The sequence below is a fragment of the Tursiops truncatus genome, chromosome 16 (genome assembly GCF_011762595.2).
Source record: "Tursiops truncatus isolate mTurTru1 chromosome 16, mTurTru1.mat.Y, whole genome shotgun sequence".
NCBI lineage: Eukaryota > Metazoa > Chordata > Mammalia > Artiodactyla > Delphinidae > Tursiops > Tursiops truncatus.
This window is the reverse complement of record NC_047049.1, coordinates 70,956,942-70,977,475: the sequence shown is the minus strand read 5'-3', so window position 1 is coordinate 70,977,475 and position 20,534 is coordinate 70,956,942. Positions and strand designations below refer to the sequence as shown.

The 20,534-nt window shown below is 43.0% G+C and overlaps 1 protein-coding gene across 4 annotated transcripts in view; it reads right to left on the bottom strand.

Annotated features, from left to right (window-relative positions):
• Positions 1-20,534, bottom strand: part of CCDC6 (coiled-coil domain containing 6) — a 119,389-nt gene that overhangs the window by 53,446 nt on the left and 45,409 nt on the right. For all 4 annotated transcript variants that reach the window (XM_019935872.3, XM_019935873.3, XM_019935871.3 and 1 more), the window contains exon 2: positions 11,651-11,800. In XM_019935872.3, coding sequence (XP_019791431.2) covers positions 11,651-11,800 — 150 coding nt within the window. The remainder of the gene's footprint in view (positions 1-11,650; positions 11,801-20,534) is intronic.

Sequence of the window (20,534 nt, the reverse complement as noted above, 5' to 3'; positions counted from 1 at the left end):
TGCTTTCTGTGCTCTAGTTCAAGTCTTTTATTCCTTTTCACCGGGCCACCGCCAAAGCCTCCTAATGGATGCCCCCAGGTCCAGTGTAGATCATGCTAGACTAAACTAATAGAGTTTTCTATGCATTCAACACCCTGCTCAAAACCTTGCAATGGCTCCCTACTACCTGCAGAGTAAGTCCAAACTCACTGGTATGACGTTCAACTCCTCCCACGATCCACTCCCCATGCAAGTTTCCCATGGTCTCCTCATGCTACTTTCACACTCAACCCAAGTGACAGTCTAAGGTTTATAAACGTTAATGCCTTCAGGGTCCAGGCATCTGGCAAACAAAGAATGATGGGTCTCAGCACAGAGAGTGGTACTAACTGCAGTTAGAGGCACAGCTCGTGTCTTCTTCTAAAGACTCTTTCCCTGAAAAAACACATTTAAAAAAATGAAGCCTATGGGCTTCCCTGGTGGCGCAGTGGTTGAGAGTCCGCCTGCCAATGCAGGGGACGCGGGTTCGTGCCCTGGTCCGGGAAGATCCCACATGCCGCGGAGCGGCTGCGCCCGTGAGCCATGGCTGTTGAACCTGCGCGTCCGGCGCCTGTGCTCCGCGACAGGAGAGGCCACAACAGTGAGAGGCCCGCGTACCGCAAAAAAAAAAAAAAAAAAAAAAAGAAGCCTATGATCCCAGGCAAACGTGTCTACAGACCACTCCAGCCCAGGGGCTTCCAGACCACAAGCCCCGCCGGTCACACAGGACTACGTTAACACAAGCTGCTGCACCCCGAGCCCACAGCCCTGGTCACACTGCCCTCTGACTAGGGTACCTGGACCCCTCCCTCCAACTTTCTGAAACTCCCACAGCTCCTTCCCATACGCCCTCAGCATCACGTACACTCCCCGCTCTTCAGGCTGGGATGAGCGCAGTGTGCTTCCGGTGCACCTCCACGTCTTGTTCATGGTGGTTTCATATCCTTTCTCTGAGTTACTTCAAAAAGCAGCTAACACTTCAAGGCACTAGTTACTATGGAGCAAGCACTTCATGCACATCAATGCACTTACTATTTCTAACTCTGTGGTAGATACTACCGTCTGCATCTTGCACATTATGAAGCCGCAGCTTCGAGAAATGAGGTAAGCTGCCCAGAGTCACACAGCTGGTAACAGGTAGATCCTGGCTTAAAATACCGGCTTCTGGCTTCAAAGCCTTTATTCTTATCCCTGATGTGTGCTGCCACCCTTGAGCACCTGGGTGCACTCTCAATCACCCTGACAGCACTGTGAGCTCTGTGAACAGCAGTGACCAGGATTTGCTCAACTCTACCCTAGAGCATCTAGAAAAATGTCTTATCTATGCAAATACTGACTGGATGAATGGTAATGAATGACCTCACTTCCTACAGACTCTTTCCCCCTAGATTAAGCCTCCGGATGAGCAAAATAACCAGGCAAGTAGAAAGGATACCACTGGTGTATATTAATATATATATATATGGCCCCAAATCAAGAAATATAACATCGCCAGCACCCCAAAGCCCAGTGCATCCCTTCCAGATCACATCCTCTATCCCCTAGAGGTAAATGCTCTCCTGATTCTTATCGTATTCACTTCTTTGCACCTTTTATCTTAGAAGATTTTACTATTCTTTCTAAGCATTAGTTTTTGCTTGATTTTATATTCTTTTTTGTCTAGCACCTTCTGCTAAATGAAATTCTGATTTCATTCACCCCTGTTATTGAGTATAGCTGAGGTGTGTATTTTTATTGCCTGATAATATCCCATTGGATGAGTATATCAAAATTTATCCACTCTACAGATGATGGGTATTTAGGTCATTTCTAGTTTTTCACTATTATGAACAAATGTCACAAAGAACATTCTTCTACACATCTGATGCACACGTGCAAACACTGTAAGATATACCTAGGGGTGGAAGTGCTGGGTTAAAGACAATGAATATTTCCAACTTCATTAGGTAATGCCAAATTATTTTTAAATGGTTGAAACTATTTCCATTCTCTGACGGTACGCATGGGGATTCTCTAGTAATATCTTTCTTTCTGTGGTTTATTTCACCTTTCCTGATTACTAATTGGGTTGGGTACCCTTCCATATGGTTACTGGCCATTTAGCTACCTGTTTATATGAAGAACCAGTTCAAGTCTCTAGCCATTTCTCTTTGGTATTGTCTGTTTTTCTTGCTGATTTGTAGTTTTGTGTTGGTTACATATGTCGATAATACCTTCCTCCACTCTGGCTTGTCCTTGCAGTCTCTCTACGTGATCTCCTGTGTCTTTGGTCTTCTTCTCCAGGCATTAATTAATTAATAACAACACTCCCAAATTCATATCTTTAGCCCAGACTTCTCTTGTTGAGAGAACCTGCCTATTTGTTACTTACATTTGGATGTCTAGACATCTCAACTGCACTTCTGACCTTGCCACTCCAAGTCTACTCCACTTGCCATCTTTTCCACCTTAAATGGTGGGAAAGAACTCTGTTCTTCCAGTCATGGAGGCCAAAACCAAAGTCTTCCATGATCCTGTCTTTGACTCACACCCACTTCTAATCTCTCCTAAAGTCCTGTAAGGATAGTCCCTCAAAATGCACCCAAAATTCAATAAAATTTTATTTGTAGGTGAAACCTGTGGCCTAGGGTGATGGTACCTTCCTCCAGAAAATTCCATTTTCTTCTGCCAGGCACCAGAGGTCTGGGTCTACCTTAAGCCTAAACCAAAGCTAGCTCTCTAGCTCACCCAGATGATGCAAAACTGGTTCACTCTGGTCCTGAGGGTGTAGCTCTTCATGATTCCAGCTTAAAGTGGGGGTGACTTTTCTTTGTCCTCACCTGTGGCCAGCCCCGTGTTCTGACTTCTGTAACCCCAGCTCCACACAACTGTCAAAAGCACAATTCAGTTTCTTGGCTGTTCTGTAACGAATAAATAGCAAATGTGCTCAGGACAAAAGGAGGCTTGGGTGCTGGGTCTCCTTCTCAGTTCCTACCCTCCCCAGATCTCCAACAGTTCTTCATGATCTTGTTAGTTCTGTCGTTTATCCTCGGTGAGGTTTGCCTGAACTGTTGAACCTGTCATTTTCTAAAGGGAAAGGCGTATATAACTTTTGCAAGGGAAAAAAATAGGTAGGCCCTTCCAGAAAATTAATTATTTTTTAAATGTTGCTTTCTTGTCAGCATCCTCAACACCAAGGACAAGCTCTCACCTCTGAGCGGAGGGTTCCAGTACATGGGGCTTCCCGTCCACTCACAATACTTAAGGGGCTAAGTCTGAGTTTCCTAGATTCCCAGTAGCATCATGCTGCTTAAAGCATTAACACCTTTAGGGCTTCCCTGGTGGCGCAGTGGTTGAGAGTCCGCCTGCCGATACAGGGGACATGGGTTCGTGCCCCGGTCTGGGAAGATCCACATGCCGCGGAGCGGCTAGGCCTGGGAGCCATGGCCGCTGAGCCTGCGCGTCCGGAGCCTGTGCTCCGCAACGGGAGAGGCCACAACAATGAGAGGCCCGCGTACCGCAAAAAAAAAAAAAAAAAAAAAAGCATTAACACCTTTAAAGAAATCTGGGAGGGAGGTTTAAAAAAGATGCTCCACAAATAAGATAAAGACGTCCTTTAGGCTCTAGAGTTAACCTGCAAAAAAAAATCCATTTCGTAAAAACTAGCCTTTTCTTCTTTGAGGAATAGAGAGTATTTAGCCCAAAGAAAGAATTCATTCTAAGCTGAGACCTTACTGTAAATTAAAATAAAAAGCCCCATCTTTCTTATCCAGTTAATGAATAAAGAGGAAAAAGGAAAGTAAAGATAATTAGCAGCAGGATATAACTCTGTATTTTAAGGTAATTACTAACTGGGCTGAGTGTAAACTGTTTTGAAAATGAAAAAAAAATTTACCCAATAAATGCAAAACGTTGCAACATTTATAACTGTAGTTTTGAAATCATTTGAAAAGTGTTTCCAGTGATAGCTCAAGTCCATTTACAGTGGAGCCAAGTATCCTTCAAACACCAAGATTCACCTTTTCAATTAGAAATAACAATGCTTACCCCTATCCTGGTGAAGAAAGCAAGCTCTCACTCCAGCTTCACCTTATTATTTATTTATTTATTTTTAATTTATTTACTTTTGGCTGCTTTGGGTCTTTGTTGCTGCGCGGGGGCTTTCTCTAGTTGCGGGGCGAGCGGGGCCTACTCTTCCTACTCTTTGTTGCGGTGCGCGGGCTTCTCATTGCGGTGGCTTCTCTCATTGCGGAGCACGGGCTCTAGGCACGCAGGCTTCAGTAGTTGTGGCTCGCAGGCTCTAGAGCGCAGGCCCAGTAGTCGTGGCGCACGGGCTTAGCTGCTCCACGGCATGTGGGATCTTCCCGGACCAGGGATTGAACCCGTGTCCCCTGCGTTGGCAGGCGGATTCTTAACCACTGCGCCACCAGGGAAGCCCACCTCATTATTTTTAATTTCCTTTTCCTTCTACCTTTATTTCCTACCCGCACTTTCCCGTATTTCATCAAAGAAGTCAGCCTGGGAGGCTTCTAAGCCCTTGCCCTTGCCCTTGCCCTTGCCCTTGCCCTTACACTTTGGGGAGGCTGGCACATTAACTCCGGCCGTAACGACAACACACATGCACACACTTTGAAAAAAAACTCAGTGATTTCTGAAGACTAAAGAACTGCATCAAATTTAGTGTATTTTCTAATCACAGTGCAAATTATGTTAGACTGAGAGATTTCTGGCATGCTGCTAACAGGAAAGTTTGGGCTTATAATTTGCCCTCTGGTGGTTGCAGCATTTAAAATGCAATGAAAACATCCCAGAAGCCTTTTGCAGATGCATTGGGAACACAATGTATACGCCCCTTGCTCCGTGAAAAGAAACAAAGAACACACAAAGCTGAGGTTCAGATAATTTGGAACGAAAAACAACAACAACCAGAAAACCCAGCTTTGCCCCAAATGTTCTGTTAGCTATTAGGTGATGGCCAATTTTCCTGCTCAGCCTTAATAGCCCTGAAAAACTAAAAGCCAAGAGGGCCACTGGCCGAGCCAGCTTAATGAAGAACATATTTCAAGGTCTCTTCCCCCCTGCCATCAGGGAACAAGTTTTCACCTGAATGGATGCAATGGCAGTGTTAGCCTCGGTGCCTTTAAAATGAACTAAACAGAGTTCCATACATATTTATCACCCTGACATGTGATTTTGCTGCCTGAACAAACAAAATCACTGCACTGCCGTCTTAGTGACTTGGAGAACTTGAAGTAAAAAAAGGGAGCCTCACGGATGGACCTAGAGTCTGTCATATAGAGTGAAGTAAGTCAGAAAGAGAAAAACAAATACCGTGTGCTAACACATATATATGGAATCTTAAAAAACAGTACTGATGAACCTAGTGGCCGGACAGGAATAAAGACACAGACGTAGAGAATGGACTTGAGGACACAGGGGAAGCTGCGATGAAGTGAGAGAGTAGCACTGATAATATACACACTACCAAATGTAAAATAGATGGCTAGTGGGAAGCAGCCGCAGAGCACAGGGAGATGAGCTCGGTGCTTTGTGACAACACAGAGTGGGGGGACAGGGAGGGTGGGAGGGAGATACAAGAGGGAGGAGATATGGGGATATATGTATACATATAGCTGATTCACTTTGTTATAAAGCAGAAACTAACACACCATTGTAAAGCAATTATACTCCAATAAAGATATTAAAAAAAAAAAAGGCAGCTTCAGATTCTGGTGTACAGGCTTGAGAAGGGAACTGGGGGTCTACACTCACTTCTAATGCCTGAGGACACTCCAGCTGCCCAGAGACACAGCCTCGCAGGGGCTAGGGAAGTGCACGCTGCAGAAAAATCCTGCATCCATTCACTTGGTATTGGAAGAAGAAACTACTTCTCCAGACTGAGGGGAGGAGAGGGAGAAGGAAAATGAAGGTAAGCCTTTGCCTAGATGAATAGGCAGATTTGGGGACTTACTGAAATCCTTCCTCTCAGTTTCACTCTGAACTGCTCGGCAATACATCATTTGGTACTGGCAGCTTCAGCGGTGGTTTTTGCCCACAGCTTCCTTCCTTCCCTCCATATATCATCTTTCCATGGATGCTAGGAAACTGCGACTGCTTTAATTCCAGGAGGCATTTTCACCTCAGGGAGCAAGTCGATAATGGTAAAAATAAGCCATGCCACTTAACAAGAAATCCAGGAAACCTTTATTCGTGAGTGCTTTCAACCATCAATAAGAATGTGCCTCCCCCATAAGAAAATGAGTACAATAATTTCTATTATAGCTATAGTGGCATTATTTTCTGAGGACCAGATCCAATTTCAAGTGTGAATCAAAAGAAAAAAACTACAAACCTATCTGTTATTTTAAGGTCTAAAATTTGAATACTGGATTATAGGGAAAAGATTCAGAGATACATATAATACCTCATACTCTTATCTCACTCCTGTTCCAGCCTTTTAAAAAAAAGATTAAAAAAATATTCATTACCCTTTGGCAGTGGTATTGGTTGAGAAGAGTGTAGGCCACAACTGAACAGGGCTTCCCAAGAGCAGGAAGTGAACCTGATGCCTTGGGCTTACAAAAAACTGAGGAGAAAATCCACGAGGGCTAAAACCACTATCACTCTCAGCAACAACAGATCTTCCAGTTGGCACTGGTGATGGGTGGTTGGTGGTTAACAGGCAGCGGAATTAAGGATTTTTTTTTCTAAGTTTTAAGACTGAGGGGCCAATGGAATGAATCATATCAAGAGTGACAAGACAGTTAAGCCAATCGTTAGAGCATTCTGTTTATGCTAGCTCGTAATGATTTGGGCAGTCCAGAATCTTCCATCACTGCAAAATGAGCCCTGACTTTGCAAGAGCTCCTGTGCATTGCTGTCCATGACAAACAGATGCAACTATGATAGTGAAACCAAGTAGGACCCTTCAGGGCCTTACCAGGGAGAGATCTCCATCCTACCCCCCGTCCCTGCTGGAACCCCTGCCTCTTGGTTTGTAGCAAAGCTTTAGCCTCCTTGGCCTTCTCTGAGTTCCAAAGAGCAAATTTAATCAGAGAAGTGAGAAAACAGTCAAGCAAGACAGAATAATTATAGTTTAGCCATAAAACAAAGTCAAGGATCTTTAGTTCCTCTTCAAGGGCTATAAATAATATCCTAAGCCATATCCTTGAGTTGTTTTGCAGATACTAAAACCCCCACCAGGTAGAAGAAGTTAGCTGCATGCTGACCACCAGCACACATAGACCCCAGACCAGTTGGAACCAGAAGGTTGATGACTGAGATTCCTGAAACATCACCATTACCTCGCCATCAACCAACCAGAGAATTGTGCATGAGCTGATCATGCACCTTGTAACCCTCTCCTCTCACATCGTCTTTAAAAACTCTTCCCTAAAAGCCATTGGGGAGTTCAGGTCTTTTGAGCACAAGCTGGCTGTTCTCCTTGCTTGGCGCCCTGCAATAAACGCTGTACTTTCCTTCACCACAACCCGGTATCAGTGGACTAGCTTTTTTGCGCATCAGGTAAGCAGACTAAAGTTTGGTTCAGTAGCAACTGCAGGACTGTGAGCTCTAGAAGTCAGTGACACAGAAGGAGGTTTCAAAAGGTAAGGACAAAACAGGCATCAGCATTTTTAAATTTCCTTTTTAGGAAGTAAGATATTTTCCGATTGCAAAAGTAATGCACATTGCTTTCTATAAAATGAGAAGGAGCATAAGAAAATTAACATGGGGGGGCTGGTGGTGGTGGGATGAACTGGGAGATTGGGATTGACACCTATACACTAATATGTATAAAATAGATAACTAATAAAAACCTGCTGTATAAAAAAAGTTTTATAGACCAAAAAAAAAAGAAAATTAACATAACCTATAAGCTCAGCACCCAAGTATAATTACAGCTAACGTTTCAGAGAATAGTCTTTCAGACTTTTTTTCTAACATAAGTATTATATATCAAATTCTTCTGAAGAGTCTGCTCATAAAACATTTCTTATAAATTTTAATTACAAATTATGATTAAACTAAAACCTCTCTTCAAGGCATTCCAGGGCTGAATTTAGTTCTAAAGTAGGCTTGGCATTAGACTAGAAGGCTCTTTTTCAGACTTTTCACCAATCAGGTCAATCAATCCCATGGTCTGGGCTCAGAAGTATGCAGATCTTTCAGACGAGAGTGTTCACAAAATCAAAGTAACTATCTTGCAGATATATACAAAAACAAGGGAGGGAAGCTGCATGCTTTTGTCTGTGTGTGTGTTTTTGTTTGTTTCAGGCAGGTTTAACATATTTGGAGCCATTGAAGCTATCTTCCAAACTTGACCTTCTAAAAGGGCAAAGGGATTTCCACTCATCTACACTTAAATAAACTTGATTCAGTTTTTAAAGGTATTAGATACCACCTCTATCATAGCAGATGGGAAGGGAGGTATCTCCTCTAAAGTAATAATCTCATTTTGTTCTCAGGACCAAAGAATTCCTTTGAAATGCACATAAAAGCACTGCTCAATCACTATCGGAGACAATAGCCATAGAACAAATGACAAAACCAAAATTGTTTCATAAACAGCCTCTAAGCAGCCTTTGGGTGAAAAATGCTAAACACTTCCGTGGTGAACAGGTCAATTTACTTCTTTGTCCATCAGTGTCACCTGCAACACAGGTTCTCTTAGTAGGCTATCATAACAAGGTCTTATCCAGAAGCAAGCATCCTAGAGAGTCTCCCCCCGCCCCGCCCCGGGCCCCTCACTGCCGTGGCCTCTCCCATTGCAGAGCACAGGGCTCCGGACGCGCAGGCTCAGCGGCCATGGCTCACAGGCCCAGCCGCTCCGCGGCATGTGGGATCTTCCCGGACCGGGGCACGAACCCACGTCCCCTGCATCGGCAGGCTGACTCTCAACCACTGCACCACCAGGGAAGCCCCCTAGAGAGTCTTAATGAAGTAATTACACCGTTGGAAACTGATACCAATTACTCTAAAAATCTTCCATATGGAGATGAGTTCTACCATACTGGGTGGCAGAAGATGTGAGCCTTCAACAAAGGACTGGCTGAAATCCTTCAGGAAAGCCTCGGGGATGCGTACAGTAGGCCTACAGCTCTTCTTCCCTGCATCTATACAAGATCCTTCCAACTGGCCAACGGGAAGAGGGATTCTCGGGTATTTACCACAAAATGGCATGCTGTGCTATCTGGTGTCTAAAGTGAGAGATCACCTACCATGCCACATAACAGACATAGCTCCAGAACTTGCCAGAGACCTCAACCTCAAACTACCTGCCAACCGTGTCCTTTCAAAAGGAAGAACCAGGTGTGGGGAATGAGGAGTTATTTTTTAATGGGTTCAGAGTTTCAGTTTGAAAAAGTTCTGGGGATGGATGGTGGTGATCGTTGCACAGCAATGTGAGTGTACAATCCTTATTGCCACTGAATTATACACTCAAAAATGGTTGAGAAGGCAAATTTTGTTTTGTTTGTTTATGTTATTTATATTTTACTACAAAAACAAAAAATATATATGGCGTAAGAACCAAGCTGAGATTCATGAGAGATTGTCTCAGAGACGTGCTGACCATCCATTTGTCCAGATTCGACAGTGAGACCACTGACGAGCTACAGACCCACCTAGAGCTCCCGAAACAATAGACTCACACCCTTCTACCGGACGCTTTGTTTTGACTGAGGGCAAACGTAAGACCCGGCCATGTGAAGACAAGCGCTCCACATGACAGACTACTTTGCGCAAGAACAGTTTCTTGTGTTGTTCAGTTTGTTTATTATTCAGTATCTTTAGAAAGATCCATGCCCCTCAAAAAAATTTAAGTTTTTAATATATGAAAATTTTTTTCTCTTGACCAAGTAAAACTAGTTCTTTTAATGTAAGAATTGTGAAAAAAATCACTATGTTTTTCCAAGTTATAGCTTTATTTATAGGATGCTCAGAGCTTAAATTTTACGTTCAAACCTCCTTATGCCAAGTATATTTCTATAACTAACCTCCTTTTCGTTGCACGTGTCTCTTGTGCTTTCACTCTATTCAGCAGCTTATTTTAAGGGACATCCATGTCCTTGGAAAGTAGGTGGGTCATGATAATAAGTGAATGAGCGATTAGTTATAAACCACACGCTACAGACCACTCACGATGAAAATAAGTCTTCCCAGAGAAAAGGAGTATAATCTGGCTAGGTTTTGACTGCTTTATAATGTACTTTAATCAGACTCCAAATACCAACGACTATGCAAGTTGAAAACCAAAAAATGTTTCTTAAAGTGTTAAAAATTAGGACACCTGATTACACACTAAACTCAGAAGAGCAAACGATAATCGATCGCATCCTTCTATTTCTAGAAGCAACATGCAGAATAATTCGTCTAATGCCGCCAAGGTGAGGTAGAGTCAAAGGTCAAACTAACCTTCTTCCTCGTTTTTTGTCTAAATCAGAATACAGTTTCAATGCAGAAATTTCACCATAAATCTCTGCTAGACAATAATGCCTGGGTACCTCTATCCTTCACATTCCATCAGCTACCACATAAACCAAATTTTGTACGAGACTGCAATGGTATCTTTATTCCGTAATTAGGTAGGAAAATGAGAAGAAAAGAAAGATGGGATAAAACTTGCCTGGACCATTGCATGGTCTTAACACTAAGGTTTCTGGTCTTCTCTTCTAATATTTTATATGTTAGAAGGTAAGAGAAGAATTTAGGAAGTTTTTTAAAAGTCCCAAATATCCTTGTGTTGTAATCTCACTAAAATATGTATTTCAATCAAATTAATGAGTGAAATTGTTAGTAATACCAGTGAATAGAAAATACAAGGGAGTGTTCCTACCTTTTACAGCCATCTGACAAAATGGTAATTGTGGTCCTCCTCGGAAAATTTTATACCTGCCCACTCTTTTGGACACGCTTTGTTAAATAATGAAAACTCAGTGTCCTACTTATTCTCAAGTTCACATTAAACACACCGCAAAATATTTGCCCTAAACAAATTCTACTTTTGTACTTTACTAGTAAGCTTCGAGGAAAACCAAACCAAACAGGAAGGGGAGGAGGAGAATCTCTGAACTAGAAACATCAAAACTTCTATATGTTTTGTGTGTTGTCTTCTGTACACCATTAGCGATAAATGTTAAGTTTCAATTTGTTATTTGCTCAGTAACATATTACTCACCCATGTGAACACGATTGTGTAAAATTTTAACTATCACAGATACATATCTTTCCCCCCCCCCCAAATTGACATTTCCCTTTGTGTCCTCATATATTCGTGCAAAAGACCCACTCTGCTTGCCAAAAATGTTTATGTATTCATTACAGATTCAACATTACAGGAAAAGAAATCTCATATTTGGTGTTAATCCTCATAATTCCAAAATACTGCATACAGCATTTACTCCTGCGCTAAGACCTCGGGCTTATCAGCAGTTTCTTGAAATGCTCAGGGTATAAAATATCTTACCTTACCTAAGCAGAAGCACAGTCTTGAGTATTACACTGCTGCCATCTTTACTAGGTATTTTTAATCCCTAAAGAATTTTAGCTACAACCTCATCAGCAAACGTTTCAAGCAAAGTGCTGTATCAAAGTCATTTATTTCCTAGAGCAGAAAACAGGCAGGGAAGAGGAGAGGGGAGAAAAGGTAATTTACCTGCATCAATTTTCTCGAGAGCTCATTAGTGAGGAACTCTTCTTCCTTCTCATAATTTACAGCAAGGGTTTCTTTCTCCTTCTGCAAAGCCTGAATTTTCTTGAATAAAGTGTTACTGATGAATTCTTCTTCCTGCTCAGCCCGGGCTTGCTGTTAAAATAAAAAAGAGAACAAAAAAATATGTTAAGGAAACAGGAATTTACTAATTGAAATATAGTTCTTATTTCCAGAGAGGGCACCCATTTTAATTAGAGCTCTATTTTTAACTGTGAACCAATATACCCCAAGAAGCACAAAACAGAGGAACTCAGTAGCAGCCATAAAAGTAAATGTTACCCCAAAGGGCCTCCCTGTGTTACGCATGGCCCCTCTTCTTAAAGAGATATTCCAAAGAAATTAACAAAGGTTGTTTTGCAAGTTTTAGAAGCCATCCCAAGTCAATCACCAGACTACAGAAAGCTTCTTCTTGCATAGGGCAGACGGGTCCAGTACTGGGGTATATGCATCGATTCATGACAACTCTCTACAACTCTCCACATCCCAAAGGTTCAGAGGTAAAATATCTAGGCAACATTTTTACTGAAGCAGAGAAGTACCTCTCGCTTAAAAGTGAAATCGTAAAATCATGTCATCTCTTTAAGATGTTACTGAAAGGGTTTCAGTATGCAATTTAAAAAGCAATACAGATAGACATAGATTAATTTACATGTTCGTTGAATAGTTGCTGGAAGGCTAAAAAGTAGTTAACTGCAAAGCAGCAAGAATCCAGGGAGTGAAGGGTAAGGACGGATGAGAGTGTCATTTTTCACTTATTTATTTCCCTACTGGGAATTTTCTGGAGGTGAGGGCACGGACAGGCATTACTGAGCATTAAAAACAGAAGAAAAGGGGGTCAGGCATAATTCCATGGAGACGAAAATATTTTTCTGCAGATCCCTTCCACCACCTATGTTCTAACAGAATAAACAGAAAAACCAGCCATCCTTGAAGGAAATTAATCTTTTCAGAAAAAGGGTACTTCTTTCAAATGGACTCAACTCTATTCAAAGTACTTTTTAAACTGCAACATTTTGATGTGTTAATCCCCAATAATGCATTCCTGTTTCATCTGGCAAGTCCAGGAAGGGAGAACTGCATCAATTCCAAGCCTCCAGTACCTGTCACTTACAATAATACAAGAGAGCTAGAGGGCAGGAGACAAAAGGGCACCTACATTAAACAGTTACCACCTTTTACTGTAAAAGGTCCGCCAACCACTCCCAACTCAGCTGGTTTGGATTTCTGTACATACGCACTGACTTCCCCGACACCCAGGGCCCCCTAGAGCCCTGATTTCTGGGGAGCCCATCCTCCCTGCTCCCCATGATAGCAGCAGAGAGAAGGAAGCCAGGGCCTGAACTGCCTGCCAAGCAAACCTACCAAAGAAAGCCACGTGTATGTAGTACTTAGACTGAAAAACAGAGCTACGTAGAAAATGGAAACTTCAGGAGGAGGTGTTGCAGTCCAGTTCTTTAAGACAGCATTTTGGGATAGGCCGGGAGATGTGAACAGCAAAGAACACATCACTAGGCTAATAAGGCTTTATGACCAGCCAAGCACATGCGGGGAGCAGGCCCTAGGTGCCCAGGCCCTTACACACTCCGTAATTCGTTAGCACTTCTCAAGGTCATACTCCTTACTCCATGGTCAAGGGAACACTGCCCAGGACTGGCACTTCCCCCCTCCCCTTTAAATTAACCTCCAACTCGGCTTCAAAACTCTCAGACCTCAAGATCTCATCCTAGTGCAATGGGCAGGAACCCAAAGCATTTCTTTCAGGCATATCTGACACACATATCCAAGCCCGCAATGTCTGAGCTACCTGTTTTTCTGGTTTTGACTGACAAAGTTCTATATGATTTGAATTCTGATTATTCTAAAAGCTACAGGACAAAAATGGTAGGGAGGGGAACTGTAATGCCTTTGCAGGTGACTGTGCACTTAGATTTCAACAGGTTTGCCATAAATTCATTTCGTTATCAAGTCAGACTCAACTTCTTGCCTATTACCAGGCACTCCCTATGTTCAATGACTGGGAAATTTACCCACAGACAGTAACAGAGAACCAGACTCAGAGGCCCAGCAGACCACCTCCCCCTGTGCACAAGGACCCAGAAGTGAGAAGCTGAGAATAAGAGGCCAGGCCCTAAGGGTTTTATTCATGAAACTTCCACCTCGGCCCCTCACCCTTCCCATATTTCATCCAATCATTAAGTTACAGGGGTAACAGGTCTCAGTGTAATATAAAACAAAACTCTGTGATAGAAAATAGATTAGTAGTTGCCAGGGGCTGGGAGGGGTGGAGGTGGGAGAACGGGGAATGACTGCTTCTGAGTACAGGGATTCTTCTGGGGTGTCGAAAATGGTGTGGAATTAGACAGTGCTAACAGGGTTATGTAACCTGGTGAATATACTAAAAGTCAGCGAACTGTACACTTGAAAATGGTGAATTTTATGGTATGTGAATTATAACTAGATTAAGGGAAACAACTCTAATAATTAACAGGGCCCTGTATTTCACAGAGCATTGGGTTTCCTTTGCAATTCTTCCCAGGGAAAGTAGCAAATTTATTATAAAAAGGATCGGGAGGACTTCCCTGGTGGGCCAGTGGTTGAGACTCCGCGCTTCCACTGCAGGGGGCGTGGGTTCGATCCCTGGTCAGGGAACTAAGGTCCCACATGCATGCCTTGCGGCCCGGCCAAAAAATTAAATAAATAAAATAAAAAGGATTCGGAGAGGGCGACGTTCGAGCTAGATCTGCTCTGAAAGTGCCTTCCAAAATGAGTGATGGTTGTGAGAGACTCGGGCTTTAGCCAACAAAATTCTTCACCACTTTAGAGTAGCCACTTATTTCTAGGCAAAGCCCATTCACAGAAAACGCCACTCTCAGGACCCACCACCAGCGTGAGGAACTGATCTGTGGAAGCTAGTTAAAGCCTCTCTAGCTTAACAAGGGGTTAAGCAGGCCGGGCACAGATTTTGTTCAAGGCTTCCTTTTGCTAAGGTTTAGCACGGGGGCTGTCACTCTGCCTCCCACTGTCATCCCAGAGAAAAACCACACATCTGAAGGGCAAGACTCCAGGCCCCGGAAACATAAAACCCCAGTTCACCCTTTTTCCAACTGGTCAGGGGGCACTGTTAGAAATTAACACGTAAATGAGGACAAAAGACAAGGTGCCACATCCAATACAGCCCCAGAGCAAATTGGTTAAAAGACCAGCTCCAGGGGCTTCCCTGGTGGCGCAGTGGTTAAGGATCTGCCTGTCAATGCAGGGGACACGGGTTCAAGCCCTGGTCTGGGAAAAGCCCACATGCCTCGGAGCCACGAAGCCCATGCGCCACAACTACTGAGCCTGCGCTCTAGGGCCCGCGAGCCACAACTACTGAAGCCCCCACGCCTAGAGCCTGTGCTCTGCAACAAGAGAAGCCACCGCAATGAGAGGCCCGCGCACCACAACGAAGAGTAGCCCCTGCCTGCTGCAACTAGAGAAAGCCCAAGCGCACCAACGAAGACCCAATGCAGCCTAAATAAATTAAAAAATTAAATCTTTAAAAGACCAGCTCTAGTGTACTGACAACCAGAGTAGGCACCATGCATCACAGACAAGCAGGACGCACCCATCTGGAATTCTCCCTGCAGCCTTCTTCCCATTCTTTGTGCATTATCTTCTCAATCTTAATCTTAAATCCTGGCTTTTTCTTCCCCTAAACTCCAAAACAGGCCTTTTTATTTAGGCCATAAAACAAATTACCTTTGCAATTTATTTCCCCCAAGCCAAGAGCTAGGTAGACAACGGCAAAACAGGCCACGTGCCATTTGCAAGGAACTAGGGGTCAGGCAGGTAGACAGAGCAAAGATAAAACAGGCTAACATGGAATCTCATCAGTTTTATCAATCTATTTCCCTTTTATCTGCAATGCTTTAAAATCAGCATACCTAAACAAATTCAAAAATAAAACTATATTTCCAAAGCTAAAATTTATTTTAAAATTTAAAATCAAGGTTTGCCTATAATTCCATAAACTCTCAAAAGAAAATGTGAAGCAAAAACTTAGGAACTCTTTGTTTTGCATACGTTTGTAGAGTTGAAGATTGGGAAAATCTGGGGGGAAATTTTTAAAAACCTGTGATTAGGGCTTCCCTGGTGGCGCAGTGGTTGAGAGTCCGCCTGCCGATGCAGGGGACGCGGGTTCGTGCCCCGGTCCGGAAGGATCCCACATGCTGCGGAGCGGCTGGGCCCGTGAGCCACGGCCGCTCAGCCTGTGCGTCCGCAATGGGAGAGGCCACAACAGTGAGAGGCCCGTGTACCGCAAAAAAAAAACAAAAAAAAAACCTGTGATTAGAGATATAGAGAACAAACTAGTGGTTACCAGTGGGGTGAGGGAAAGGGGGAAGGGGCGTTAGAGGAGTAGGGAAGTAACAGGTACAAACAGATATAAAATAAGCTACAAGGATATATTGTACAACATGGGGAATATAGCCAATATTTTATAATAACTATAAATGGAGTATAACTTTTTTAAATTGTGAGTTACTATATTGTACACCTGCAACTTATATAATATTACACAGTAACTACAGTTCAATTAAAAATATGATTATATTTTCATGTTCAATAAGGTTCTAACTGCTATGTTCAGAAGCAGAGTGAATGTTGGTATAACCTTATTCACTTATCGGTGTCTGCTACTTTGACCCTCACCCAGCAGGGATCACTCGATGTGTGATGTGAGGACTAGAGTACAAAGCAAGTCTCCATCACTCTTCCCCCATCCTCCAAGAGTCCAATTAAAAAAAAAAAAAAAAAAGGAAAGGGAGAGCACGGGAGAGACAGGAGCAGTTTACCAAGTCCTCTGGGAAACACACACACACACACACACACACACACACACACACACACACACACTTAGAAAAAATTCTTTTCTCTTGAGTCACCACACATTGAGGCAACCATACTCTAGGTGGGCACAATTTTCTGATAAGGAAATCATTCTCACCCACTGCTCTCACGACTGGGGCACAAATTTGACAGGAGATTCCCATGTGATTGTTTAGTGCTTCTGTTCTTTATCAGTGGTATTTTGGAGATCAAGGGTTAGTACAGAAAGGAGAATTCAAACTCTCTCAACAATAGCACTGCTGAAAATTCAAGTACCAAGACCAAAATTATGTAAAATGATGCAACTCATCATCTGTCAAGAATTAAAAAAAAGGACAGTTTCCAAAGCAAAAAAATATAGGCACCATCTATTTCAGAGCAGGCGCGGGTAAAGGATATAATCAAGAGGAAGTTCAAGTGCCTACCAAGATAACACATTTGCATTTGTTTTAAAAAATTACTTTTAAGTTGAATGCTGACTTGCTCTAATAACAAAAAATCATAATAAATAATAAGATACCTTGAAGCTCTAATGCTTAAGAATCCAGGCAGGCTCTATGTATTATTTTAATTATTTAAATTCCTTAAATTTAGGAACCTATTTAAATGTATTCTTCCAATTATTTAAATTTATTACCCTGTTGCTTAGTCACTTACAGTACAAATTTTCATTATCTTAAGACATCAGTTTGAAAGAGCATCTGAAACCAAACTGTCAGGATAGCAGAAACCACCAGGGCAACCGAGTAACACTCGGTTCTTTTCTCTGCTGTCATATTTATTAGGTGCATCACTGCCCATATCAATTGTCCTGGGAGATGCTCGGCGTTCAGTAGAGCTCATGACTGATGGCTGGCACCTCTTATAGGACTCGCTTGAACATCGGTCATACCCATGGGTTTATCAACACAAACCACTATGGTGCAGTGGTCCTGCACTGGCTAACACTTTAAATGCCAGTACTGCAGGGGTGGGTGACAAGTGATACCTGTGACAAGCCCAAAGTGCACACCTACGTTTCTTCTATTAGAAGAACTAGGGAAATAAAACAGCAAAAATGTGACTTAAAAAAAAAAAAAAAGAACTAGGGAGGTGATGTCAATTACATGCCTAAGTATTACAACTCTCTATTTAGTCTATGAAAGCACCAGGTAATTTTGTGCTTCCTTCACACTGCATACCAGCCTGCAGTAAAAGCAATTAATAGCTGATGGACGAAGGCACTTATATTATTTATTTCCTTCCAGTATTGCCAGCAAATCACTAAGTACACAGGAGCCAGAAAAGAATCATGATTAGCCCTCACAACTGGGCTGTTCTGCCCCAACACTACGCCCAGGCCACTGTTCCAGGACTGGAGGGCAAGAGCTCAAATGGCAACAAAGGGTGACTTTCAGGACAAGAGAATCTTGATGTTACAAAGGACCCTAAAGGTTACCGAGCTTCATCAAGCTACAGTGCCTCTCAATCCAGCTTCAGTGAAAGACGGCGTCCTCACCACCCATCTGCAGGGGACAACACATCCCTCTGTGCATGTCCTAGTAGACATGACCAGAACACAGCTCCACAGACATGCCTCGTCCCATGAATTCAACAACACCCAAACTGGTCCACGCCTGGCTCAGGAAGATAAGTCCAGTGGTCACTTGCTTGGATACAGAGCAATGAGAAATTGCTAGAGAAGCTGCTAAATGCTTGCATGGATTATGGATTAAGAACTTATCTCCCGGTGACAAAGAGTACAGGTCCACAGGCCAAGCTCTGAATAACGTCACTGGCGGGGGCGGCTGCGCGTACACCATCAGACTCTGGGGTCAGGCTGCCTGGTTTGCAGGGTGCCTATGGCCACCTCCAGCTGTGTGGCCCTCAGGGAAGCCATGGGACCTCTCGGAGCCATTGCTTTCTCCTCTGTAAAGTGAAAATAACGGCACCTCCTTCCGGGTTGGTTATGAAGATAAAGTAACATAATTGGCATCAAGAGCTTACATAGTACCTCGCATGAGTAAGCACGCAAGAGATATTTACAGCAAAGCTTGAGGAGGGGGCACGTAGGGGATGGTTCATGAGAAAACAGGGAAATCTTACAGAATCTCCATTTAGCTAAAAGGAGAAATGGACGGAATTATGACACATCCACGGGGTGGGCGGGAACATAGCGGAACCATTTTGTACCGTCATATGTACCATATGTATGTACCGTCATAAAAAGATGTCTAGCAACAAATGGCCAAGTGAAATAGCGAAGGTAAAGGTGGAAGGGCCCCAGGCTGAGTTCCCAAACCAAAACCACACATAAGGGACACACACCGCTATGCATCAGTTAACAGAAACTATCTGTTTACGATTCCACGCACAGACACTAACTACCCTATCCTCACGATAAGCAAAGGCTTCAGACATTCAAATTCTCATAAACTATACAATAATTTTATCTAAAACATGCACAAGGAAACAAGAGGATCACAAATGTGAAAGACATCAATCGACTCAGCAAGGAAAATGAAAAGATGTTAACACACCACTAACTAAAGACTAGGATAAGTAACAGTAGAGAAAGAGGGAGGGAGCATATTTGAAGAGATGGTAGCTTCAACTCCACAAACATATGCAATTCTGAGACTATCCCGTAACTAATCTAATGAAAGACCTGAGGGAATTCCCTGGTGGTCCACTGGTTAGGACTCGGTGCTTTCACTGCCAGGGCCTGAGTTCAATCACTGGTCGGGGAACTAAGATCCCAAAAGCCTCAGGGCGCAGCCAAAAATAAATAAATCAACGCAACTCCTCATCCTGTGTCTGTTTTTGCCGAATCTGCCAACCCTATCTGGCTTCCGAGTCTCTCGCCGTTACACCAACTTCAGCTTTGGGGGTAGAGCACAATACTCACACCCTTGCCCCTTCTTTAGCAACAGGCTGCTTGTTCAAGGCAGGTTTCAAACAGGTTCTTTGGTATTTTCTCATTCTTCCTCTCAAAATTCTTTATCCCCTACTGCAACAGTCACCAGATCCACAGTATACTCAAACTGCTGTTAGGTCCCCACTCCAGTATAACTCCCAAACAACCCCTTCCCCAAAATGAATCACGCCCCCAAATCAGCGACCTTCTTTCCATTACAAAACAAAGCTGTGAGCACCTAGCAGCCCTTTCTTTGCTGAAGAAAGCAATCAGATTGATTGCTAAATTATACTAAAATGTGAAAGACTTTTTTCCTAACCCTGATTTTTTTTTTTTTTTTCCTGAGAAGACAGGAGGGCATAATAGAATCCCTGCCTGAGTATTTTCATTCAGAACAAGTTCGTTCTATCAGTTACCTACTGCTATGTAACAGGCCATACGTATTATTTGTCATTATTCTATAGGTTGATGGGTGGGTGACTCCTTGGTTGGTTTCATGGCACTCACGCCCAAGGCTGCATTCAGCTGGAGGTTCAGCTGAGCTAGATGATCCAAGGTCAAGGGGTAGGAAATAGATTCAAATAGACGCCATGTCTTAATGGGAGGAACAGTCAAATACTGTGCTGGTGATTTTCAAGTGACCACACTCAACCAGAATACTTCCCTTTTTCAAAGCTTCTTCCCTTCTTTCGAAGGCACAGATTTCCTAAAATCTCTCAAGGTTTTTTGGTAACGGATCAGAACGGAAAAGGAGCAAGTCTAGAATTTGGTTAGTGTGTGCAGTCAGATCTAAGTGGGAGGACTACCTGCACTGGTAATGACCACCAAATTCAGTACAGTCAGAAGCTTTTTTCTTGTTAAGCTTACATGATATACTTGTTCTCTAAACTCCATTCCTCTCTTGCTGACAGCACTAGAGAATGTAGTCTCCTGGTGCAGTAACAACCCATTTTCCCAATTAAAAACACAGGAATGGGTCCTGCAGTACTATCATGGGTAATCTCAGATCTATCAGCAATAAGTAAAAAGAGATCAGACAAAAAATATCAGTGCCTGTCTCAAGCCACA